General features: G+C 41.3%; 1 protein-coding gene across 6 annotated transcripts in view; it reads right to left on the minus strand.

Moving 5' to 3' along the window:
* TTC27 (tetratricopeptide repeat domain 27) overlaps positions 1–14726 on the minus strand; it is a 177761-nt gene extending 163035 nt beyond the window's left edge. For 3 of the 6 annotated variants that reach the window (XM_067007841.1, XM_067007840.1, XM_067007842.1), the window contains exons 1-4: positions 14405–14700; positions 13095–13272; positions 10815–10944; positions 3312–3452 (exon numbers count right to left, since the gene is read on the minus strand). In XM_067007841.1, coding sequence (XP_066863942.1) covers positions 3312–3452; positions 10815–10944; positions 13095–13272; positions 14405–14504 — 549 coding nt within the window. In that variant the 5' untranslated portion in view covers positions 14505–14700. Of the gene's footprint in view, positions 1–3311; positions 3453–10814; positions 10945–13094; positions 13273–14365 lie in introns of all 6 variants that reach the window. The other 3 variants (XM_067007838.1, XM_059078742.2, XM_059078740.2) reach the window with 3 other exon arrangements.
* Between the last annotated feature and the right edge of the window lie 12293 nt (positions 14727–27019).

A 27019-nucleotide genomic window follows, 5' to 3' on the forward strand; every position in this document is an offset into this window, starting at 1 on the left:
GAGAGGCCACAACAGTGAGAGGCCCGCATACTGCAAAAAAAAAAAAAAAAAAAAAAAATCAGATCTATAAAGTAACTCTTAACCCAAAATCTTCAGATGGGAGAAGGGAGAGTGTGAAACAAAGAAAGCATAGCCTATTTTTCTACTAGAAAATAAAAGTGCCTTTTTCTATCTGTCAGGAATCACTTAATAGACAATTTGAGGCATTAATAAAAATGAAAACTAGAAGCCTTGCTTTAGATAGTTCCTAGATCCTGTCTCCTGATTACAGTACTTATTACAGAACATTCTGATTGACAAGTCACATTAGTCAATAACCTCCTAGAAGACAGGGAGCATGAGTGTACTCAAAAGAAACCCAATAAATGTTTGCCGACTTAGTCCATTTTATAAATAAGAAAACTGATATTCAGAGAAATTCACTGGCCTAAGGCCACACAGTTGTTAAGTGGCTGAGCCAGACAAACTCTCGTCTGATTCCAAAGCCAAAATTCTTTTTACTTGGGGCTTCCCTGGTGGCGCAGTGGTTGAGAATCCGCCTGCCGATGCAGGGGACACGGGTTCGTGCCCCGGTCTGGGAAGATCCCACATGCCGCGGAGCGGCTGGGCCCGTGAGCCATGGCCGCTGAGCCTGAGCGTCCGGAGCCTGTGCTCCACAACGGGAGAGGCCACAACAGTGAGGCCCGCGTACCACAAAAAAAAAAAAAAAAAAAAAAAAGAAAATTCTTTTTACTCAACATTCACATGTTAACTAACACTAGTCTATCCACTTCACAGACTAGGGGGTGGGGGAAAATCATCTTCTTTTATAGTTCCACAAAAATAAAATCATAATAAACAACCTGATATGTTCCTTAAGATCCAGCCATTTCAAAATTAATTTAAAAGGTTAAGATTAACTTGGATAAGCATGTCATGCTTCTTTATCATTTTATCTTCATTTCTCAAAGAAATCATTTTTAACATCGTTTACAGAATAATATATCAAAGACCCAAAGGGAAGAAAACTATAACATTTCAACTGAAAGGCAAGGTTTCAACACAGAATGATCTTTGCATGGAGATGTACAAGAAAATAGGGTTTTAAAACAGAAGTCAAAAGCTGTTTAGCATCTGTCAAAAAATTCAGGTAACTTCTCTCTCCAATTCTATGACATCTGCAACCAGCAGCTCACATATTTACTTGTTCTCCTAAGCTCTTGATACTACATGTATCTTTTTACAAATGATGCTTAGCATACTTGCTGATGAAAGTTTTCCACCAAGAAAACTGTATCACTAACTCATTGACAACTAGTCTCACTAGAAAGAAAATAATGCTATTTAGCAACCTCATGCTTTGATGATACTTCCTTTGGGGCTAAGTACTAGTCAGTCTATAAGATCATTTAACTCAGATCAACTTGGGAAAACATTTTTTTATTCAAGCTAACATCACTAAACAAAAAATCAAAGATAAGGTCTTATATCTGCTAGGATATGTTGAAACCCATCTATTAAAAACCCTTCTGGTACAACTGATTCCAAATCATCTGTCCTCATGAGAGCTGCTGAAAGAGGCATGATTCCCTTCTTACCTCCTCTTTGTCACAACTTTAATGCTTAGGAAAGTAAGCCCTTATACGGTACAGACCAAGTCCACATTTTGCCTATAGAAATATTGTGTTTCTTAAACTTTTTCAGCCAACACTTGGAAATTGGGAGATCTCACATAAAATTTAGATTTACTATTTCTGGAAATACAAGGTCTGTATGCCCAAGTTGCAACAATCAGGACAGGAGTTAGGAAGCTACAGCCTATGGACCCAAACCAGCCCACCACCTGTTTTCCTATAGCCTAAAACCAAGACTGGTTCTTACATTTTTAAATCACTGCAGAAGAAAGAGAGACAGAGAGAAAGAGAGAGAGAGAGAGAGAGAGAGAAAATAATATTTTGTGACATGTGAAAAGCACATAAAATGTAAATTTCAGTGTCCATAAATAAAGCTCTATAGGTACACAGTCACACCCATTCACATACATATCATCTACAGCTGCTTTCACACTACAAGGCAGATTGAATAGTTAGGTGCACAGAGTTAAGTAGTTGTGACAGAGCCTGCATACTGTATAGCTGACAACCTCCACTACACCTCAAGGACTTTCTTCGAATCTCTCACGTGGTTTTTGTCACCTCCTACTGCGTATTAGCTATCTGTATCAGTGCTTTTCTCACTAATTTATATGTGACCTAAAGAAACCATATAACAGATGTTCAAAAAATGTTCTACTAAATCCAACCCAAATATGAAACAAGGTAGGATGTGAGCCAAGAAACAGTAATCAAGAAACAGCTTCCCTGGTGGTACAATGGTTAAGAATCCACCTGCCAATGCAGGGGACATGGGTTTGAGCCCTGGTCTGGGAAGATCCCACATGCCGTGGAGCAACTAAGCCCATGCGCCACAACTACTGAGCCTGTGCTCTAGAGCCGCGAGCCCCAACTACTGAGCCCGTGTGCCACAACTGCTGAAGGCCACATGCCTAGAGAGCGTGGTCTGCAACAAGAGAAGACACCGCAATAAGAAGCCTGCTCGCCTCTACTAGAGAAAGCCCGTGTGCAGCAACAAAGACCCAACAGAACCAAAAATAAATAAATAAAATAAATAAATTTATTTTTAAAAAAACTTCTAGGAGCTTTAATAAAAAACAGTAAAAAGTGAAATTAATTTAAAAAAAAAAGATCTACCGAAAGTGCTATACTTCTGGCTACTCATTATCCTTACATGAAATTCACAAAAAACTAAAAAGGGTTTTGTTTTTTTTTTTTTTTTTGTGGTACGGAGGCCTCTCACCGTTGTGGCCTCTCCCATCGCGGAGCACAGGCTCCGGACGCGCAGGCTCAGCAGCCATGGCTCATGGGCCCAGCTGCTCCGCGGCATGTGGGATCTTCCCAGACCAGGGCACGAACCCGTGTCCCCTGCATCGGCAGGTGGACTCTCAACCACTGTGCCACCAGGGAAGCCCTGAAGGGTGTTTTTAAACCTATTTTTAAGATTCAAAGAATGAACATTTATACACATGCAAATATACACACAACACATATATACAACCCCATTAAAGAGGCTCAACATCTCATTTTATACTAGACGAATCTCATGAGAGGAGACAGTTTTTGCTTATTTTCATCAGATTTTAAAATTAAACACCTAAAGAAGACTTAGAAAACAAATATACCAAGACATTTTCAGCATCACACCTAAAGTTTTATGCTAATCAGCACAAAAGTCACACCTGGGTCTGAATCTCCTGGCTCCTTTTCTTCCCTTACCTGAATAGCTGTCAGCCTATGTCTTACATTCACTAGGGAAATTCGTGCTAATAACAGCAGTATAGGCTTCAAGGTCAGGCTGTAGATTGATTCACCATCTAGAATGAGCAAACTCAGAACGAGTGCATCCAGTCCTTTGACCTGAAAAAAAAAATTAAGATGATACAGTTTAGCAACATATTAATCTTTATACGTCTTACAAGAATACATATTTTCCAGGTAATCAGCTGTGAAACACAGGCACTGATCTATTACACAGCAGTTGGCACTGGACAGAGTCCTAACATTACAAATGCCCTTAGAGATCTACAACTCCAGCCTGCCCTGACAGCCAGCCAGCCGCCTGCTTGTACTTTAGAGAACAGGACAATCAAGAAAATGCTACTATTTTTTTTTTAAATTTGCTTTTCCCAAGTTGTACTTTTTAAAAATAAATTTATTTCATTTATTTATTTATTTATTTTTGGCTGCACTGGGTCTTCATTGCTGCGCACGGGCTTTCTCTAGTTGTGGCGAGCAGGGGCTACTCTTCATTGCAGTGCACGGGTGGCTTCTACTGTTGCGGAGCACAGGCTCTAGGCGTGCAGGCTTCAGTAGTTGTGGCACACGGGCTCTAGAGTGCAGGTTCAGTAGTCGTGGCGCTTGGGCTTAGTTGCTCCGTGGCATGTGGGATCTTCCGGGACCAGGGCTCAAGCCCCCGTCCCCTGCACTGGCAGGCAGATTCTTAACCACTGCACCACCAGGGAAGCCCAAGAACATGCTACTATTGAAGAAGCATCATGACTTTACAGATTTACTTACAACAAAATAGCTTCTCAATAAAAACCACCCCTATGTGAAAGTATTCATATTAAACACCTACATTTCATATATGCTTCACCAGCTGGCTAATGTCATTACAAATCACTGCTGCTCCATAATTACTATAAAGCCAAAAAACAACAAGGTCTTACATATCAAATGCTGAGTAGGCATACAGTCATGGACCAATGTGAACAGAGGCTGCCCAAAAGGGATGCCTCTGAAAAATCTACTTCTTACTGAACAGAGATTTTCTGCAACAGACCAAGCACCTGTGTTTTTAAAATGTAGACTGAATCATTCTGACAGTTACCACGAAATCGATAGTAGGAATGCTCAATATTAGGAACATGGGCTCTAAGTCACAGACACAGGATAGGGTCCTTTTTCTGATTATTAATTTGTGGTCATAGGTAATATTTTTTTAACTGAAGCCTCTGTTTCATCAGTTATAAAATAAAATAATAGAACCCGAGCTTCACAGGGTTCTTGTAAGGATTAAACAATCCAAGTGATTCCAGTGTCTGGCTCAATGCTTTGTTGAAACATTCAATAAAGGTAAGAAAGTAATAGCTGTGGGTTCATCCTCTGCCTAACCTTCAACATTACTGGAAAGTGCACTAGAGGAATAAAGACAATGTGAATGACCACCACCAAACCACAAATAAGGCTTACTGTTACCTACACGGAGGGTAGAAGGAATATTGTTTTTAAGTTCAATAATCAAGGAACTATTTTGAAGTACTACAACTGCCTCAACTGTAGAAGAAAACCAATACAAAAACGTTAAGTGCAGTCCAAAATCACACAGAAGTTATCAGCGTGTGAACAGACATTATAGCCCAAGTTTTCCAACTGCCAAACGAGTGTTCTTCCTACCACCTCATGCTGCCTTCCCCTCAGACCTCTCTTCCTCTTCCTGCTCCTCAGCAAGCTCCAGGGCTATGCTAGCTAAGCATGAGGAAGTCCTCAAGGACAGGGCCAGGATCACTTCTAGACTTCTGACTAGGACAACTGCATGCTGGTGGTGTGGGTCACTGAGACACAGACACCAAAAGAAGACCTGCTTTGGAAAAAACCTCACCATGAGTTCAGTCTTGGACACAATGAGTCTGAGGTACCTTGTGAGACCTCCAAGGTACACAAGTGAATACACAAGTGAATCTACTGCTTAAGAACGAGAGAAGGGCTTCCCTGGTGGCACAGTGGTTAAGAATCCACCTGCCAGCGCAGAGGACACAGGTTCGAGCCCTGGTCCAGGAAGATCCCACATGCCGCAGAGCAACTAAGCCCGTGCGCCACAACTACTGAGCCTGCGCTCTAGACCCCTGCGAGCCACAACTACTGAGCCCGCATGCTGCAACTACTGAAGCCCGCGCGCTGCAACTACTGAAGCCCACGCACCTAGAGCCCATGCTCTGCAACAGGAGAAGCCACCGCAATGAGAAGCCTGCACACCACAACAAAGAGCAGCCCCCACTCACAGCAACTAAAGAAAGCCCGCGCACAAAAGCAAAGACCCAATGCAGCCAAAAATAAATAATAAATAAATTTTTTTTAAAAAAAGAACTAGAGAGAAGACCCTGCCTAATGTGCCCAAGTTGGACCTGCAGCCTCATCAAATCATCTTGCCATTCAGATGGATTTAACGATCTTTATTTCCTAACATCCAAACCAAGCTGGTGAAGTACAAGACATGCCTTTAAGAAAAAGAATCCTTATTCTAATCACATTGAGATGAGAAAGATGTCTACCTGTTGTAGCACAAATTTAGATCATTATCTTCTAAACGAAATCTTTAAAGATAACAAACAAGTAATTTAACAGGGCAACAAATAAAAAATTACACAAAGAGATACTCCATGATATACTACCTGGATCTCATTACCTCTGATACTCAAAGGTTTAATTGGTTACCAAACCTCCTACTCTAAGTCCTCTGGAAATGTCATTAATAGGGTAAATAATAAATAAATAAAGGAGTGGATGCATGAATAAACAAATAAATAAACTTCTTTTCCTAGAGTTACCTTGCATCACCATCATTAAAAAATTAAATGCTTTTCTATCTTCCTGTGACATAACACTGATATTCCAACCGAATTCTAAATGTGCTTCCAGAAGTTTTGGGAAATGGCCGAGTTTTAAAGATGATTGTGGGACTTCCCTGGTGGCACAGTGGTTAAGAATCCGCCTGCCAATACAGGGGACACGGGTTCAAGCCCTGGTTCAAGAAGATCCTACATGCCGTGGAGCAACTAAGCCCATGAGCCACAAATACTGAGCCTGCATTCTAGAGCCCATGAGCCACAACTACTGAGCTTGCGTGCCACAACTACTGAAGCCCACGCGCCTAGAGCCTGTGCTCCACAACAAACCACTGCAACAAGAAGCCCGCGCACCACAACGAAGAGTAGCCCCTGCTCACTGCAACTAGAGAAAGCCTGTGTGCAGCAATGGAGACCCAACGCAGCCAAAAATAAATTTTTTAAAAATTAATTAAAGACAAAAAACAAAACAAAACAAAAACTGGTATGTACATACAATGGAATATCATTCAGCCTTAAAAGTAAGAAAATTCTGACATGATACAACATGGATAAACCTTGAGGATGAACAATACATACTACTATATGTAAAGCAGATAATCAATAAGGATGAGTGTATAGCACAGGGAACTCTACTCAGCACTCTGTAATACCCTATAAGAGAAAAGAATCCAAAAAATACATAAATAAAGAGGATTGTTTATATTCTCAACTAAAACAGACAAAATGAAGGTTACAACTCCCTTAGGAACGACTCCTCAGTCAAAAGAGCATATAACACATAAAAATACTTATTTATCAGAATAGTGAAAAAAAAGTCAACATCTGAGACAAACTTAATATAAAACTAGATTACTAGGAGATCAACTTTTATGTGTGAGAAGTGACCTACTCAGAAATGAACCTTCACTGCTATTCCCCTGAGGCTGGTTAGCACCAGAGGTCAAAAAACAGTGCTAAAAATGCCAAGGCCGTAATTTAGAGGCAGGGAAAATTCATTTGGCTTTGATGACTATACTCCATGACCATAAAGTATATTCACAAATATCTGTCCTTCACAAGAACTATGAAACATAAATCAGCACAGGAAAATGACAACTAGAAAATACTGACGTGCCACTCCCCAATTTAAAAACTTCAACTCCCTTTATCTTCCAAATTCTCAGGTTGCTGGTAAAGATTATAAACTGAATAATCCTCTCAAAAACAACATGACATGACCAAGAAGAGCTGAACGTGCATATACCCTAGGCACTCCACTCACAGATATATGTCCTCAGCAGAGCTTCCCAACTCAGTGCTGGGAAGCATTTCCAAGTGCGGCAAAATATCAATCCCCTCAGCCCTCAGGGGTTGCCCGACTACAGCCTGAGGGCCAGAAAAAACAGCCTCTTCCATGTAGCACACTGCACCAAACACTATCCTTTTTTTTTTTTTTTTTGGTGGTACGCGGGCCTCTCACTGTTGTGGCCTCTCCCGTTGCGGAGCACAGGCTCCGGACGCGCAGGCTCAGCGGCCATGGCTCACGGGCCCAGCCGCTCCGCGGCATGTGGGATCCTCCCGGACCAGGGCACGAACCCGTGTCCCCTGCATCGGCAGGCGGATTCTCAACCACTGCGCCACCAGGGTATCCTTTTTTTTTTAAAGCATGCTGTGCTTGGAAATTCTTGCAAATGTTTCCCAGAAGACGTGTTCCTAACAGCACTGTACATAATGTATTGCAAAAAATTGAAACATCCCATGTGGCCACAGAGAGTAGAACAGATATATAAACTGTGGTATATTCATACAACAGGAATACTATGCAATAGTAAAAATGAATAATAGTATAATTTCAGAAATACACCACTGAGCAAAGCAAGTCACAGAACACACACAATTTGTTTCATTTACATAAAGTTCAAAAACTGGCAAAACTAAACAATATGTTCTCCGGGGATACATACATACATAGGTGCTAAAACCATGAAGAAAAATAATGGAGGACTTCCCTGGTGGTGCAGTGGTTGAGAGTCCGCCTGCCAATGCAGGGGATACGGGTTCAAGCCCTGGTCCAGGAAGATCCCACACGCTGCAGAGCGGCAGGGCCCGTGCGCCGCAACTACTGAGCCTGTGCTCCAGAGCCCGTGAGCCACAACGACTGAAGCACACATGCCTAGAGCCCATGCTCTGCAACAAGAGAAGCCACCGCAATGAGAAGCCCACGCAACGCAACAAAGAGTAGCTCCTGCCCACTGCAACTAGAGAAAGCATGCATGGAGTAGTGAAGACCCAACTCAGCCAAATAAATAAATAAAGTTTTTGTTTAAAAAAAGAAAGAAAAGCAATGGAATGTTAACACAAAATTCATGAGAAAGGGGGCCAGGGTTACCACCAGGAAGCACACACAGGGGACCTTGTAACCCTGTATTTCCCAACCTTTTCCAAGTCAGAGCAAATGCAGAAGATGCTATTATTTGTGGTGCACATCTAACTAGACGAGGCTACTACACCAGACGAGACCAGTTAAAGGCTCTCCCCAGCCCCGGCCCCACACAGCTACTGCAATGGCAAAAGGGCTCAACACCTGGGGAACAGCAGTCCGGAAGCTCTGTTCTACAATGATGGTGATGTTCTCTCTCTCAAGCTGGGTGGTGGGTTTTATTTAAGCCGAGTTTTATTATTTAAACTGTACACATTCTGTATGCTTTTTGGAATGTATGAGGCACTTTTTTTTTTAAGATTTTTTTTTTAATGTGGACCATTTTTAAAGTCTTTATTGACTTTATTACAATATTGTTCTGTTTTATGATTTTGGTATTTTGGCCACAAGGCATGTGGGATCTTAGCTCCCAGAGCAGGGATTGAACCCACACTCCCTGCATCAGAAGGCAAAGTCTTAACCATTGGACTGCCAGGGAAATCCCACATGAGGCACTTCTAATAAAACAATTAAAATCAAGGTCTTATTTAAAGTTTCCTATGATTTGGTCTGAGCCCCATCAAGGCTGACCTTTTACTGTACTGCTGCTCTATCAGGCTCAAAGCATCCGTTTCCCACAAACACCGCACCTCTAAATTTCTGCTCATGTGACTGCACCTGGAACGTATTTCTTTCTCTTCTCTACCTGTCCATTTCCTCATCATCTTTCAGGTTCTAACTCAAGGTCCACTCTTGAAGAAAAGGTCTTCTCAGACAAAATTCACTTTCCACACATCTCTTCATTAATTTCAGTATTTCTTATAGGTTGAATCTCTCATGTAACCCATTTCTGTACTGTTTGAATTGTTACCTAACTTTACAGGTGCTTCTACTTTAGTATAGCAGAAAGAGTACTGAATTCAGACCCAGAAAATGCGTGTTCCAATCCCCCAGCTATAAGGCCTCTGACGGGTTTATTTCACCACTGTGAGCATCAGTCTTCTCATCTAGAGAATACGTCAAATTGATATAGCATACACAAATGAAGCACCACTTCAACCACACATTAGCGCTCGGTACGTATTTACAACTGTCTGGTGGGTTTCTAACCTGCACTACAGGGCAATAGAGGCCAGAAACTGTTTCATACACAGTAAGAGAGGGAATGAGACATTCCTTATAAGTAATTTCCTAGATAATTGAAGCATATCTCTTTAAGTGCCAAAATCTTGGGGATTTTATTTTAACCATTTTGGATGAAAACTTTTGTAAAGTATAGATTAAATTCCCTTCTTAGACATAAGATACGGAAGAGCTTTTAACCTTTCAATAACGATTTAGGGCCAGCATTATGAATCTCAATTACTCTATTGCAAGATAACATAATGACGCACTAAACTGATGTGTACAGAGGCTTCAGATTATGACTGCTTTTGTATTTCTCTTTCCAACCACCATCAAATTATTAACACTAATCTCTAACAACTCCATTCCCCTTTCATTTGTTACTTCTAATTCTGAGAAACCAGGTAACAGTAAATAGGTCCCTTTTGCTGTGCAAGTTTTGGAGGCTAAGCAGCCTTCCAGGCTGAGTGACCGATAGTAATGCTCTAGTTCTGAGGTGGCTGGATAAATCAGTTACCATACTTCTTTCCAGAGCATGTCATATCCCCCAAGCCCTGCGTACATGTGCTCAAACAGTACTGAGGAATTCAAACTGCAAGCTCTTCTGATGACCTACTGATGCAGGTCAATATTATCTCCATATATGGATAATAAGAATCATTATCACCATGGAGCACCTTTGTGCCAGACACTTTGAGTATATACAAATAAGTATTTCTGTGACATAAAGGAAATCACCCCTGGGAACTGTTCATAAGGATAGCAGCAAAAGTTTCCTGCAACAAAATTAAACAGATCTCCACATTCTCTGCTTTGCCAGAAAAGATCTTTATGTAACTGTGGTAACATATGCAGCTGGGTGACTGGTGCAGCTGCCTGCCCTTTAATTAAAAAGAGCAGCTAATAGAGCTCCATAAAATGGGGAGCATCTGAAGAGGAGTTTGAGTCTGATAATGGAACTTCTGGAATTGAAAATCTGATCAATGAACAAGCATTCTTAGTAGGTTCTGTACAAGCAATAAAGTCACGTTTCTCTCCTACTTATTATTAACTCCAGTTTATAAAGAGCCGTTCCTAAAGAATAAACAACACAAGAATACCTATATATGACATTTCCAAGAAGCATACCTCACTAAACTGCTGGAACAAAACAGACGGCAAAAAATCCTGAGGGTGTAAATCAACAAGAGGCCCCGTCCAGTTACTCTGAACAAAAAGTTGCAAACTGCTCACACCAAGTAGGAATATCAGCTGTTGTCTGCATATAAGAATAAAGAAATAAACATGAGCCACTATCACTGTATAACCACAAACACACTATTTCATTTCAGTTTTATCATGAAAAATGTAAGATATCAACATTTATTGAGATTATCTTGAGAGTATTACAAAAAAAATTTCTGAAACAATTTAGATCTGCAATGTCCAATATTATCACCATGAGCCACATATGGCTGTTTTAAATTTAAATTAATTACAATTAAATAAAATTTAAAATTCAGTCCCTCAGTTGCACAGTCCACATTTCAAGTGCTCAATGGCCAAACGTGGCTACTGGCTACCGTACTGTACAGCACAGATACAGAACATCTCCATCATCACAGGAAGTCCTCCTGAACAGCACTGGTTTAGGACCCTACCAGGCACTTAGAATTTTGTCTTGTGTTCTATTCAACAGCTCTGACACTGACTGGATGGAAAACTGATTTTATACAAAAGAAAACTGACAAAAAGTTGTTTTCAAATATCTTACTGATCCTGTACTACCAACTATTAGAACAACAACAACAACAAAAAACCCCTAGAAATTTCACTTGAACCCTTTTCATTTCAATCCTACTTTGGCTGAAGACAGGAGTGGGTAGGTAAACTTATACTGCAAAGGAGAGATTAAAAAAAAAAATACTTTAAGCTTTGTGGGTCACACGTGTTTCTTTCTTTCCAACCCTTTAAAAATGTAAACATCATTCTTAGGTACTTTGGACTTGCTCCACCAGCAGTAATTTGCCAACCCCTAGATTAAGACACAAATAGGTGGGGATTCAACTCTAACGAATAGCAGCCAGAGAATCCTGTAGTTTCACACTGAAGGAAAAATACAAGCAGTCACCCTCTTCTTCCCATATCCCCTAGGCCCTACCTCAAAAGGAAGATTCTTTAAGGAAAAAAAAAAAAAAATCAAGCCTACAAGCCTGTGGTAGCTGGAATGCTCTGGATGCAGCACAACTGAGAGCAGAACAAAGAATGAGCAGAAAACAGGTGACAAAAGAGGCTGTTTGTAATTAGAAGTTAGGAAACTTGAGGAAACAGACGTGCAGCAAGATCTCAAAGCCTTAATATAACTGTCATAACTAAAAATCAAAATCCTTAAGGGGAATTGAGAATAGAGTTTAACTTTCAAATATCTCATAATGAGGTAACTGAAATGTCTCTTCTCAGCTCTGTGTGACAAGCCGAATTCTGGTCTATCAGTGTATGATGTATTTGTGTGTATGTGTGTTTTCATGAGCACCACACAAAGCTAATGGCTATGATACCACACACATATCTGACAGCAAAATAATAATCAAGAACGACATCAGAGGAATGTAAACTACTAGTAAACCAAAAATATAAAAATGAATGACACTAATTTTTTAAATAAAATGCCTGTAGTAGCACTCTTTTGTGAACTCCTTATAGATACAGATTATGTTTTATTCATCTTCACAACCTCAACACCTAGCCAATAGTTGATTTGCTGAAGAACTAAATGAAGCCATTCCCTAGAAATAATGGTACAACAAAACTGTGTTTTAAAGACAATTAAAGCTTGATGTGGTTGCCAGAGAAGGTAGAGAAAATGAAGGTATATTAACAAACTAACAACAGTAAAATATAAGCCACTGAAAAACTTAGGTTACACTGCTGTGTAACTATCCATTATATTTAATCCTATAAAATTACATAAACGTCAATGGAAGAAGATAAACCAAGGGTTCCATAATAAAAACATTAAAGATAACCTAAAACATGATAAAAGTAGTTACAATTATCACTCAGCAATCTACAAACACAAAATGGAGAGTGTACACTTTCAAGTTAAAAGAAAAGAAGGTCTGAAGTCTTGTCTATGGCAAAAACCTATGAGACTTAAGCATTTAGAAACTCAGTGGGTTAGCAGCTACCACGCAGTCATAAGTCAGTGTTATATATGAAACCTGTATATCCTACACCACTTTACCTTTTCATTCTCGATGGTCCTCTGGACAGAAACTCTTACATAGATTATTTGGTACATCATGAGTCCTGAGTAAACATAAAGCCAGGTTTTTCAACAACTGCAAAAATCAGTGCCTTACACTGTCAAGGCAATATTAAATGTATTCAGAATCTGTTTCCCTACGAAAATTTCAAATAAAATTCTACCTTCTGGTTTTGTCCAAATCTGTTGAGTAATCCAGGAATGTTACTATCTGCTTCTCTAGATAGCTGTCAATCTTTTCTTCAGTCATCGTTGCTGAATTTAAAATATTTTGTGTCAATGAATTTAAGAATATGGCTTCATAGTTCCCTTCTAGCAGCAATTGTAGGAAAGATCCACTCTCTGTAATAGAAAAAAAATAGTCCAATAATCCAAAGAACAACTACTTTCATACAGTAAAAGGTAACACTATTACCATTTCAGCATGCCAAAAAAAAAAAAGTATATATTTAGAATGCTTCCTATACATTAACCACAAAGCACTGAGCAAATGCCCATCACTTCTCCTAGAATTAGAAGCTCATTCATACCATGGGCAGCATGGCAGAAGTTAGACTCAGAAATAATATTCCTCATTAGCAAGTAACATCAAAAGGAATTCTGCTGGGAATTCAAAAGAATTCCTACTGACAACAGAAAAGTTTCCTTTCACAATCTGGCTCCTCCTACCCCCACTGTCCTCCCTGATGAAAAGCTGGTTCACTCATTGTGCCCCTAATATCCATATGCACATTCCTGCCTCCACATTTTTACACTTGTGACTCCTCCTGGGGAACTTTTCCACTTGTCAGTCTTACTCTTTAAACAAAAATCAGGTCAAGTTTGACTTCTTCCATAAGACTTCCAGACCCAAACTTCAGAAACTACCTCTCTCCTGAAGTACCTATTGAGTATACACACAAACATACACACACAAATATACAGGACAGGATATATACTGTCTTACATTGTTATTTCTCTTTCGGGTCCAGCCTAAACCCCACAACCAGATGTGCCTATATCCCACTAGTAAATGTGCCTTTTAACTCTTTCTCAGGTAAATGTGCTTTGCTTACAAGACTACATCTTTGCTGCCTCATTTCAGCTGTTGTGCTTACCAGCTGTGTGACCTTGAATAAATTACTTAACCAATCTGTACTTAAATGCCTCCATCTGCAAAACGGGAATAAAAGTAGTGTCTACCTTACAGGTCTATTCTAAGCATTAAATGACTGAAGAAATGTTAAGGGATTAGAAAAACAATTGACATTATTATTATTGAACCTGGACGGTGAGAAGTTTGGGGTAAAGACATGCACGGAGCCTGAGCACCGCGCCCACTATGTCGAGGAGGCAGCAACCCAAAGCATTAAGAATCGGATAGATTTGCGTAGGAAAAAAAACCAGAAGGGATGAGAACCCAGCCGCCGCCACCCCTTCTCCCCACAGTCCCCACCTGGCCTCAGTCCCTCCTTGGCAGGTGCACCCCTCTCACCCGAACCGGCGACTCCCTCCTGTTTCCACTGCTGCAGCTCAGCCTCAGTGGGGAAGCCCCTCAGGAGGGCCAGCTCCGGGGTCCACATCACCCCAGACATCGCTGCAGCCAAAACAGAATCCTACGAGGGTCACACAGGAGTCAACAAAAGAAAGTGAAAGGAAGAGGGTCCAAAGACGTCGAAGACTAGTGGTGACAGTTCCTGTAAGCACATCCACAGCCCTAGAACCCCATGTGCGGACACCGGCACAAGAAGGCGGCCATAACGGTAGCGCAGAGAACCCTGGGAAAAACACACAAACTCTCGGGGACCCGCTTCCGCCTAGGGGGCCAACCCGAGTCCTTGGTACTGAGCATGCCCAGTAGGAATGCCCCACCCCGAGCAGGGGAATGGGCGGTGCTTGGAGGGCGTGGCCGACCTCAGCCCTGCCCCCAGGGGTGCTGCTGAAGGAGTGGAGGGCGTGGAGTCATCTTGTACCGCCCACCGAGGAGGCAGGTTGAAATGCCGTTCAAAGTCGCGATTTTGCCCAGCTGCGGTTTACTTGGAAGGTCTAAGGCTTTGATTCCTAAACCTGTTTGGGTCAGAACCCTCCAGACTACCTGATGAAAGCCATAGTCCTTCCCGCAAAAGCACGTGGACGCTTACCACCAACACTGGGGTACAATTTCAGGGAGTTAGAGACCCTCTGAAGTGGAGTCTGAACCCCAGGTTACCAACCCCGTCAGCACGGCTTCCCTGGCGCCACAGTGGTTAAGAATCCGCCTGCCAATGCAGGGGACACGGGTTTGAGCCCTGGTCCGGAAAGATCCTACATGCCGCGGAGCAACGAAGCCCGTGCGCCACAAGTACTGAGCTCTAGACCCTGCGAGCCACAACTACTGAGCCCACGTGCCAGACTACTGAAGCCTGCGCGCCTGGAGCCTGTGCTCTGCAACAAGAGAAACAACTGCAGTGAGAAACCTGCACACCACAACAAAGAGTAGCCCCCACTCACCACAACTAGAGAAATCCTGCGTGCAGCAACGAAGACCCAACGCAGCCAAAAATAAATAAATAAAAAATTTAAAATACTGTAAAAAAAAAAAAAAGAACCCTGTCAGCAGAGGTCTTTATTCTTGAATGTATTCAAGTGCAAGAAAAGTATCTGGTTTTGATGCTGCCACTACATAAATCATAACTAGGTGGGACATCTGGCCCAGCCACTGGTGCAGAGAAACTTTTGGAGGCTAGACTGTGAGAAACCTCCCAGCCCTGCGTGCCTGCTGCAGGCCCAGAGCTGGCGCCTTAGTCGCACGTCTTTTAATTTTCATAGCCGCACTCCTAGGCCAAAACGGAGCTCTGAGAGCCCGACTTGGTGGAACAGGACTCTGCCCCAGTCGGCTTGAAGCCTGCACCGTGAGTGCGCCTACCGTACACGATCCAGAAGAAAGCTGAAGGGTGACACTGACCACAAGGGATTCATGGAAGAATCAAATGCAATTCTGGAAGAGCCTCACCCAGTACCGGCTCCAAGGCGAGAAACGAAGTAATTCTTTTTTTTTTCTTTTTTTTTAACAACTTACACATACTTTACTTGACTGAAAGCCTTATGGTACATAAAATGATTTCTATAGTTGATCTCAACTTTGTTCACACCGAAGTGAGCTGTGTCTGGGTTTTCTGTGCTCAAGACTGCTCAATTGCTGCTGCTGCCGCTGTTGGTTTGTTTTCTTTCAGGATCAAGGTGGGTACGTTCATATAAAATCCTGTTTTTAATTCCTTCTCTAGCAAGTCTTTCCTGGATTCTTAGCTTTGCATAATTATACCTACAATGGAACCAGCATCCTAAAGTCACCAAGATAAATCCTCCTACTCGAACGTCACATGATCTTCTAATTCTACCTTCCCCTTCCCGGGCCCCCCGGGCCCCGGAGCAGCCGCCATGGGGACAGTCGGCACCTCCTACGAATTCTTAATTCACTTTCTTCCTCAGGACCCAGAGCCCCTCTAGACTTTGGAAGGAAGAGGGCTCGGCTTAGCTCAGCAGCTGCCAGCAGAAGCCAGACCTGGGCTGTGAGAGAAGAGCAGATGCCCTAGAATGTTTTCTCATTGAGAAGTAATGAAAAGGTATTTGTGCAGGGAACCATTTTTGATCCGTGCGATCATCTGTTTTTTCAAGCACAAAATCTAGCACTGTGGAACTATTTGACAGTTGTTAAAGATCAACAGTTGCAGAAACACACTAACCACTACACCAAGTTCCTCACTTGTGTGTAGAGCTCCATTGACCCACAGGGTGAACTTGGAGCTCTCACTATAATTCAAGTTTTGTTTTGTTTTTTTAATTGAGGCATAGTTGATTTAAAATGTTGTGTTAAGTTCTGCTGTATCAGGGTTTATTTTAAATGTGATTTGCAAGACAATGATAGTCATTAAATCTATTAATCTCCCTTGAAACAAAATGGACTCCAGTAATAAAAATGGGAGAAAAAACATCTCAATTTAAAAAAAAAATACTGAGACTTCTCTGGAGGTCCAGTGGTTAGGATTTCGCCTTCCAATGCAGGGGGTGCAGGTTTGATCCCTGGTCAGGAACCTAAGATCCCACATGCCTTGAGGCCAAAAAAACAAAGTATAAAACAGAAGCAGTATTTTAACAAACACAGTACTGACTTTAAAAATGGTCCACATCAAAAAAATTTTTTTAATTTAAAAAACTTTAAAAAATAAAATAAATAAAAATTAAAAAGAAAATACTGAGTGGAAACTGAGTTGGTAGGTGAGCTATGTCCACTTTAGGATCAGTGTAGAGTGCCTTGGCTGGACGGTCTGTTGGGAACCCAGATGTCACTATTTATAAGTCCTTTTTCTTATGCTAGTCAGATTTCTCAGGGAGACTCTTTAAATCTCCCACCTGGATGGTGTCTGGTTGCCAGAATTTCAAAGCCAAGTGGAGCAAGAAAGCCAGGAGTCTCAGCATTCAGGACCCAGTCTGTATATGGGACCCTCTATAGGGTCCATATACACCACTGCAGGGGTGATGGAGGGAAAGCAGTGGATGCAGGTTCCAAAGGACCGACTCAGCTGTGCAGGAGTCCTCCTCATTTTAGCCCCACCTTCTCCCACCCCATAATCTTCAGTCTCAGAGCACCTAGTGCTCCCAGTTCCTGAGTCTTTTGGGGATTCTTCAGTGTAGATAAAAGGTGCCTTGGGCTTCCCTGGTGGCGCAGTGGTTGGGAGTCCGCCTGCCAATGCAGGGGACAAGGGTTCGAGCCCTGATCTGGGAGGATCCCACATGCCACGGAGCATTAGGCCCATGAGCCACAACTACTGAGCCTGTGCATCTGGAGCCTGTGCTCCGCAACAAGAGAGGCCATGATAGTGAGAGGCCCGCGCACCGCGATGAAGAGTGGCCCCTGCTAGCCACAATTGGAGAAAGCCCTCGTGCAGAAACGAAGACCCAGCACAGCAAAAATAAATAAATTAATTAATAAACTCCTACCCCCAACATCTTAAAAAAAAAAAAAAAAAAAAGGTGGCCTTAGCTTTCCCTGTTGCATTTTTAGGATTGGGCTTTCTCTGGTCAGTGAAATCAGTTACCTAGCTTCCAACACTGTTAACTACTCTCATCTTCTCTTTCCTTGAGAGTTATGCCTTAATATTTTTTCTTTACCGTAGTTTTTAAAATTAATTTTTATTGGAGAATAGTTGCTTTACAATGTTGTGTTAGTGTCTGCTATACAGCAAGGTGAGTCAGTTATAAATATACATATATCTAATCTTTTTTAGATTCTCTTCCCATCGAGGTCACCACAGAGCAGAGTTCCCTGTGCTATACAGTAGGCTCTCATTAGTTATCTATTTTACATATAGTAGTGTATATATGTCAATCCCAATCTCCCAATTCATTCCACCCCTCCCTTCCCCCCTTGGTAACCGTAAGTTTGTTTTCTACATCTGTGACTCTATTTCTGCTTTGCAAATAAGTTCATCTGTACCATTCTTCTAGATTCCACATATAACTGATACTATACGATATTTGTCTTTCTCTTTCTGACTTATTTCACTCGGTGTGACAATCTCTAGGTCCATCCATGTCGCTGCAAATGGCATTATTTCGTTCCTTTTTATGGGTGATAATATTCCATTGTATATATGTACCACATCTTCTTTATGCATTCTTCTGTCAATGGACATTTAGGTTGCTTCCATGTCCTGACTATTGTAAATAGTGCTACAATGAACATCTGGGTGCATGCATCCTTTCAAATTATGGTTTTCTCCAGATATATGCAGAGTGGGATTGCTGGACCATATGGTAGCTCTATTTTTAGTTTTTTAAGGAACCTCCATACTGTTCTCCATAGTAGCTGTACCAATTTACATTCCCACTAACAGTGTAGGAGTGTTCCCTTTTCTCCACACCCTCTCCAGCATTTATTGTTTATGGATTTTTTGATGATGGCCACCCTGACCAGTATGAGGTGATACCTCATCGTAGTTTTGATCTGCATTTCTCTAATAATTAGTGATGTTGAGCATCTTTTCATGTGTTTTTTGGCCATCTGTATGTCTTCTTTGGAGAAATGTCTATTTAGATCTTCTGCCCATTTTTTGATTGTTTTTTTTTTGATATTGAGCTGCATGAGCTGTCTTTACCATAGTTTAATGAATTTTGAAAGAGAGAAATTAGATGCATATATTCAATATGCCATGTTTACACAGCACCTTAAATTGTGTTGTAAATGACAACTTTCTCCAAGTAGCTTCAGGTTTGATACATTTATGTGTTTTAACTAATTCTATCTCATGTCTTTTCAGGTAGTAAAGGGGAGGCAGGATCTTTTCACTAGCTCAAGACCTTCTTCACCAGCATGGAGAAGTCAGGATTGTAACCAGAATTTCATGACCCTTCAATCCCTTTTCATATTCATTAACAACTCTCATATTTAATAATAATAATAATTTTTTAATGTTTGCAAATTTTTTTCCAGTTTTTTGTTTAATATTTATTTATTCATTTATTTATTTTTGGCTGCACTGGGTCTTCGTTGCTGCGCGTGGGCTTTTTGCAGGGAAGCCCTGCAAATGTTTATAGCAGCATTTTTAGTAATAGCCAAAAACTGGAAACAACACAAATGTCCATACAAAGGTAAATGAATAAACAAATTGTGGTATATTCATACAATTGAATACTGTTCCCCTATAAAAAAGAATGAACTATAGATACACCCAACATACACAAGAATCAAAATAATTACACTGAGTGAAATAAGTCAGAAGAAAAAAGAGAACATCTTATATGATTCCCTTTATATAAATGTAAACTAAAGTCTAATGACAGAAAGCAGATCAGTTGTTGTTTGGGATGGGGAGGTGGAGGGGAAAGCAGGGAAGAGTTACAAAGAGGAACAAGGACAGTTTGGGGAATGATGGATGTGTTCACTATCTTGATTGTGCTGATGGTTCCATGGAAATGTACATATGGAAAAACATCACCCTGTACAGTTAAAATATGTGCACTTTGGGCTTCCCTGGTGGCGCAGTGGTTGAGAGTCCGTCTGCCGATGCAGGGGACGCGGGTTCGTGCCCCGGTCCGGGAAGATCCCACGTGCCACGGAGCGGCTGGGCCCGTGAGCCATGGCCGCTGAGCCTGCGCGTCCGGAGCCTGTGCTCCGCAGCGCGAGAGGCCACAGCAGTGAGAGGCCCGTGCACCGGGGGGGGGGGGGGGGGAAAAAAAATATGTGCACTTTATTCTATGTCAGTTAGACCTCTATAACACTGTCTTTTAAAAATTGTTCTCTAAGCGGCTTCCCTGGTGGTGCAGTGGTTGGGAGTCCGCCTGCCGATGCAAGGGACACGGGTTCGGGCCCCGGTCCGGGAAGATCCCACGTGCCGCGGAGCGGCTGGGCCCGTGAGCCATGGCCGCTGAGCCTGCGCGTCCCGAGCCTGTGCTCCGCAAGGGGAGAGGCCACAACAGTGAGAGGCCCACGTACTGAAAGAAAAAAAAAAAAAAATTCTTCTCTAAGGCTTAAAATCTGATCTCCCAAGACTAATATTCTCCAAAAGCCTTCTCCTGACATGCAATTCTTTCTTCTCATCCCACCACTGGTCCTCTACCTTTTCCAAACTCTGTGTCCCTCAGAACACAGACACATAGGGTACTCACCCAAAACACGGCAACCATCACCAACCCATAGGGTATTAAAGCCAGCCACTGGACGGGGCTACCCTCCCCCTTATCTTGGAGCTATTACAATCACTGCCGTTGTGATTAAGGCCACTGAGAAAATGGCTGTGGGATTCCCTTTAGCCATTTTTGTATCTCATGCTGTAGAAGCTCTCCTGAATTCTCATCACACTCAATGTTTCTCAGTCAGTTGCCTCATATGAAGTGTTTTTGTTAACTGTCCTTCACATAACTCTTTTACACTATAACAACCTTAACCCAGTTACTCTTCCCTCTGTTACCGATGAGACCCTCATGACAGCTTAAAGCTGACGGACCACCTCCTGACTCCCCATGATGATCTGCAGGAGATTCCAGTGGGTAACACTGTCTTCACATGGTTCACCGATGGTTCTTATTTTTTAAATGACAATGGTAAATATTGTTATGGGTATTCTATTACAACTCCTTTTGATGTTGTTGAGGCAGCATCTTTACCTATAGTTACTTCAGCCCAACAAGCTGAATTATATGTTCTTACATGGGCTTGTACTTTGCCAAGGACAAAACTGCCAATATTTATACCAATAGTAGATATGCTTTTAGAGTACCTGTGATTTTGGAATATTGTGGAAGCAGCGTGGCTTCCTAACTTCTAGAGCAAATAAAATTTTAAATGGTCCCTATGTTCAGGAATTATTTAATGTAATACTTTTACTTGCCTCTTTAGCTACTTTTAAGATACTGGGGCATTCTAAACTTGACTCTCTGGAAGCTAGGGGAATATCATCCTGCCAATATTGCTGCAAGGAATGCTGCCCTTAAAGCAGCCAAATCTCTGTCATGGTTCGAAGAGATATTTCCCCAAATGATAATTTAGAAAAACTGGCTAGAGAGCTCAACAATTAGCCTCAAAAAAGGAAAAACAAGATTGGAAATTCAACAATTGTTAGTTTGATAAAAAGAGAAAGCTCTGGTTTGGACCAAATAACAACCAAGTCCTACAGGAGACTCCAAAATTCCCACTCCTCACCACTGTGCATGCATTAAACCATTGGTCTACTGACAAAATAATAGCCTGCATGAATCAATACTGGTGATTATTAACAAGGCCACAAAAGCACCTACCTCACTTGTCCCACTTGTGTCCAAAGTACAACCCAGGGAAGCCTGTTGGTACTGCTCCCAGACATTTTTTTTTTGGGGGGGTTGGTACGCGGGCCTCTCACTGCTGTGGCCTCTCCCGTCGCGGAGCACAGGCTCCGGACGCACAGGCCCAGCGGCCATGGCTCACGGGCCCAGCCGCTCCACGGCATGTGGCATCTTCCCGGACTAGAGCACAAACCCGTGTCCCCTGCATCGGCAGGCGGACTTGTAACCACTGCGCCACCAGGGAAGCCCCGCTTCCAGACATTTTAAAATGTCCAATGGACTGCTCGAGCTCTGGCAAATGGGTTTGATACAACTTCCTGTGTCTAGTGAATATAAATGTGTTTTATTCGTGGTCTTTATGTTTTCACACTGGACTGAAGCCTTCCCTTGCAGACAGGCTACTACCTCTTCTATGGCTAAAGTCCTTTTGGAAAAGATTGCCCCTACCTGGGAAACTCCTCTCAAATTTCGCAGTGATTGAGGAACCCATTTTACTGGCCATGTGCTTCAACAAGTCTTATGCTGCTTCGCTAGTTTTACAGCACTTTCACTGTGCTCACCGAGCTCAAACCTCTGGTTTAGTCAAACGCACTTACAGCATTATTAAGACTCAATTGGCAAAATTTGTAGAGGTCCTCCAAATACGCTGGGCAGAAGCATTGCCATTGGTCCTTCTAAATCTCAGACCCACCCCTTTTGGAACTCGTGAACTCTCACCTACTGGGATAGTCACAGGATGCCCAATGCAATGGGCCTCTGCTTCTTTTCATCCACAACGGATAAAGGGAAAGGTAGTCCAATACTGCAAAGGACTAATTGCTTCTGTTAAAAATAACCTTGTTTTGGTAGAGCAATCTTTTCTCAGCAAACCCTTAGGAAACAAAGACCTTAAGCATCACATCTTGCAACCTAGAGATTTCATCTATTGGAAAGGAAGCCTTCAGAAGAACTTTCTTCAACCACACCAGACAGGCCCCTACCAAGTATTGCTAACCAACCCTTGTGCCCCCAGATTCCAATCAACAGACTCTTGGAGTCACATGACACAGCTAAAGAAAGTGCCAAAACCTGACTAGACCTACATATCATCTGGTGACCTGAAGTAAAGATTTCCTGGATTTGAAGCAGACAACGTCTGATGAGACAGCTTTCCCAAGATATCTGGACTAGGTGTGTTAGAATGTTGTTGCCAAACCTTTGATGATGATGTAATGCTTCAGATGATTTCCAATGTCTATGATCTTGATAACATACGGACTTCAGACAAAAAGTGCCTGAGAGTTCTCCCTCCTACCTGTCCTTGTTACTTGAATATGACCTTAATCAGTTTCCAATCTGTCGACTTGCCCTCTGACATGAGACATTACGCTCAGGAAAGGTCCTTCCTGACATAGAGAAACAAAAAGCCACTGAAACTAGAAAACCTGACTATTGATCAGGGATGCTTTCAGAGAAAGATCTGGATCAAGAGAGGGAAATGTAAAAAATTAACAAACAGACATTTCAATTAAACAGAGTTGGGAGACCAGAAGGGGGTACTTACAGGGGGTACTTACACGTGGCTTGCCATGGTTGCAGGCCCCAAATTGCAATTCTCTGATGATCCTAAATAAACCCATCTTTGCAGAAGAAATATCTGGCAGTCTATTTGTTTCAGGGCAACAATACATTTAAACTTTATATACTTTAAATAAAAATACATGTTTTTAAATCCTTTAGTTGATTAATGTTAAAAGAAGCAGGAAACCCTTGATTATTATAGTGAGCTGACTAGTAGCCCCAAAGACATCAAGTCTTAATCCTTGTTACCTTATTTGGAAAAAGAGTCTTTGCAGTTGTGGTTAAGGATTTAAAAATGAGGTGATAATCCTGCATAAGCCCAATGGGTTCAAAGTGCCATCACCAGTGTCCATATTAGAAACAGGCAGAGGGAGATCACACACACACACACACACACACACACACACACACACACACACAAAAGAAAGATATGTGAAGATGGGGGCAGAGGTTGGAGTAGTGCATCCACAAGCCAACAAATGCTGGCAGTCACCAGAAGCTGGAAAACACAAGGAATGGATTCTCCCCTAGAGCCTTCAGAGGGAGAGTAGCCCTGCCAAGACCTTGATTTTGGACGTTTGGTCTTCAGAACTGTGAATGAATAAATTTCTGTTGCTTTAAGTCTCCGAGTTTGTGGTAATTTGCTACAGCAGCCCTAGGAACAAATACGAGTATTAAAAACATAATTAATGATTTTGTAGAAGTAAAGGCAAGATAAATACATTTTATGGAATAAATATATAATGTTAATTATGTATGTCTTTATTTCATTACTTATCCAAACATTACTGGCCCTTCAATTGTCCAATACATTATTTTAATTAATTATTTTGATGACTAGCATGTATATAAAAAACTTAGTTTAACACATTTTTTTGCTATGAAAATATATTTGTCAAAGTAGTATTATAGGACATATTTCACATAATACTTTGTTAGCTTGATTAAGAACCTAAAAATGGCATGTGTATCTTCATTTCCATCTTGCCTCTCACCCTGTAAATGTTATAAGCAGACTTCTGTGTGATGTCCTTTTACAGTTTGGAACAAGAAAGGAGATTTCTACCTTCCAGTCTCCCTTACCTGCCTCCTCAATTCCAGTTTTCGATCTGAAGACACTTCTCTTATCCACATGATCAATGTAAAATGTACTTTCATGCATTAAGAGGATAATCACTTCAAAGACAAAAAAAGAATAGCCACTTCACATAAAAAATAGACACACAGATCAGTGGAACAGAACTGAGAGCCAAGAAATAAACCCATGTATATATGGACAGTTAATTTATGACAGAGGAGCCAAGAAGATATAACAGAGAGAAGACAGTCTCTTTGATAAATTGTGTTGGGAAAACTGGACAGCCACATGCAAAAGAATGAAACTAGACCACTATCTTACACCATACACAAAAATTAACTCAAAATGGCTTAAAGATTTTAAGACCTGAAACTGTAAAATTCCTGGAAGAAAGCAAAGGTGGTAAATGTATTGACATTGGTCTTAGCAATGTTTGGTGGTTCTGACTCCAAAAGCAAAAGAAACAAAAGCAAAAATAAATAAATGGGATTACGTCAAACTATAAAGCTTCTGCATAGTGAAGGAAACCATCATCAAAATGAAAAGGCAACTACTGAATGGGAAAAGATATTTACAAATCATACACTTGACAAAGGGTTAATATCCAAAATATATAAAGAACTCATACAACTCAACAACAAAAAGCATCTTAATTAAAAAATGGGCAGAAGTTCTGAGTATACATTTTTCCAAAGAAGACATACACACGGCTAACAGGCACATGAAAAGATGTTCAACATCGCTAATCATCAATACCTGTTAGAATGGGTATTATCAAAAAGACAAGAAACAACAAGTGTAGGAGAGGATGTAGAGAAAAGGAAACCCTTGTGCACTACTGGTGGGAATGTAAATTGGTGCAGCCACTGTGGAAAATGGTATGTAGATTCCTGAAAATTTTAAGAATAGAACTACCATGTGATTCAGCTATTTCACTTCTGGGTATTTATCTGAAAAACACTAAAACATTAATTTGAAAAGACATATGCACCCCTATGCTCACTGCAGCATTTTTTACAATATCCTAGATATGGAAACAACTTAAGTGTCCATCAATGGGTGAATGGATAAAGATGTGGTATGTATATATAATAGAATACCACTCAGACATTAAAAAAAAAAAGGAAATCTTGTCACTTGAGACAGCATGGATGGAACTTGAGGATATTACGCTAAGTCAAATAAGTCTGACAGAGAAAGACAAATACCATATGATTTCACTCATATGTGGAATTTAAACAAACAAACAAAAGAAAGGAAAACAAACTCGTAGATATAGAGAACAGATTGGTGTTTACCAGAGGGTAAACAGGTTAGGGACTGAGGGAAAGGGGAGAAGGGGTCAATTGTATGGTGACAGATGGTAACTAGACTTTGGGGGGTGGTCACTTTACAGAGTATACAGCTGTAAAATTAAATGTTGTACACCTGAAACTATATAATGTTATATACCAATTTTACCTCAAATGAAAAAAAAATAGGATAGACACTTTAAAGTAATATCAGAACCATAGACTTCCTATCAAAATCTGTACACACATGGCATAGGGAGGGCTTTTCCCTCTCAGGAATATAGGAGAAAAATTCCTGAAGTTTGGGAAGGGCATCAACTTCAGAGGGGAAACTAATAGAAACAGAAGAGAGTGGATTGAGAGAGAAATACCACTTTGGGGAGAAGTTAATAGTGGTTCTCAAATCAGGCTGTCCATCAGAACCACCTTGGGAGTTTTGTAATCACCTGCCTGGAATCAACCCTCCCTAATTAAATCAGAAGTTCTGGCAGGTGGGGAGACTCCTATTCTCAGGATTTTTTTAAAGGTCTCCAGGTGAGTCTAACAAGCCAGGGAGGAGAACCATGAACTGGTATGTACCACGGATACTGTGCTAGGCATTCCCCTTAAGTTATGCCCTTGATACTTATAATAACACAGATAGTTATTATTGTTTCCAATTACAGATGAAGAAAATGACTCTCAGAGAAGTCATGTGGCTTGTCTGAGGCCAGACAACTAGTGATCTGAAGAACCAGGAAGACTCCAACCTTCTTTCCTCTCTAGACCAACAAAATATCACTGACTTGGATTCAGAGTGTAAACCTGTTAGCCAGAAAGTACCACAAATTCCCTGGTCTAGAGCTAAGAGATGTTCAGCCACTTAAGGAGAAAAGTGGGACACAGGAAAGTCACTTTTTATGTTGAGAATAACATTGCCCCAAATTTAGGAAACGACTGGCTATTCTGCCAGCCATTGAACCTATTCAATCAATTAATGAAAACCTACCTCACTGAATATACTTTTGTAAGCCATCCAATCAGTGTTAGACTCTTGCTTCTGAAAGTCAGCCTGTCAGGGATGGACTCAATCAAATAAACTTACCTCTGAGTGCCAACCAACCAACAAGAGTGTCAACTAGGTAGTCATACTTCAGATGATGTCAATTCCTTATTGCTCTGAAAGTCTGCCAGACCCTGATCTCCACACTGCCCCAAACCCATGCAAGGCCAACACTCTGCTCAGCTGTGAGAGACTGGGCCTGACCAGCAAAACTTTCCCACTGATGACATATTTAAGAACCTTTAAAATCAAAATGGAGTAAATGTGATTCAGGCATTCAAAGTAGAGCCTGGTGGCCATTGTGAATGTGGTTTCAGACACATTCCTGCATCAACTGAGAAT

The sequence above is a fragment of the Kogia breviceps genome, chromosome 11 (assembly GCF_026419965.1).
Source record: "Kogia breviceps isolate mKogBre1 chromosome 11, mKogBre1 haplotype 1, whole genome shotgun sequence".
NCBI classification, from domain to species: Eukaryota; Metazoa; Chordata; class Mammalia; order Artiodactyla; family Physeteridae; genus Kogia; species Kogia breviceps.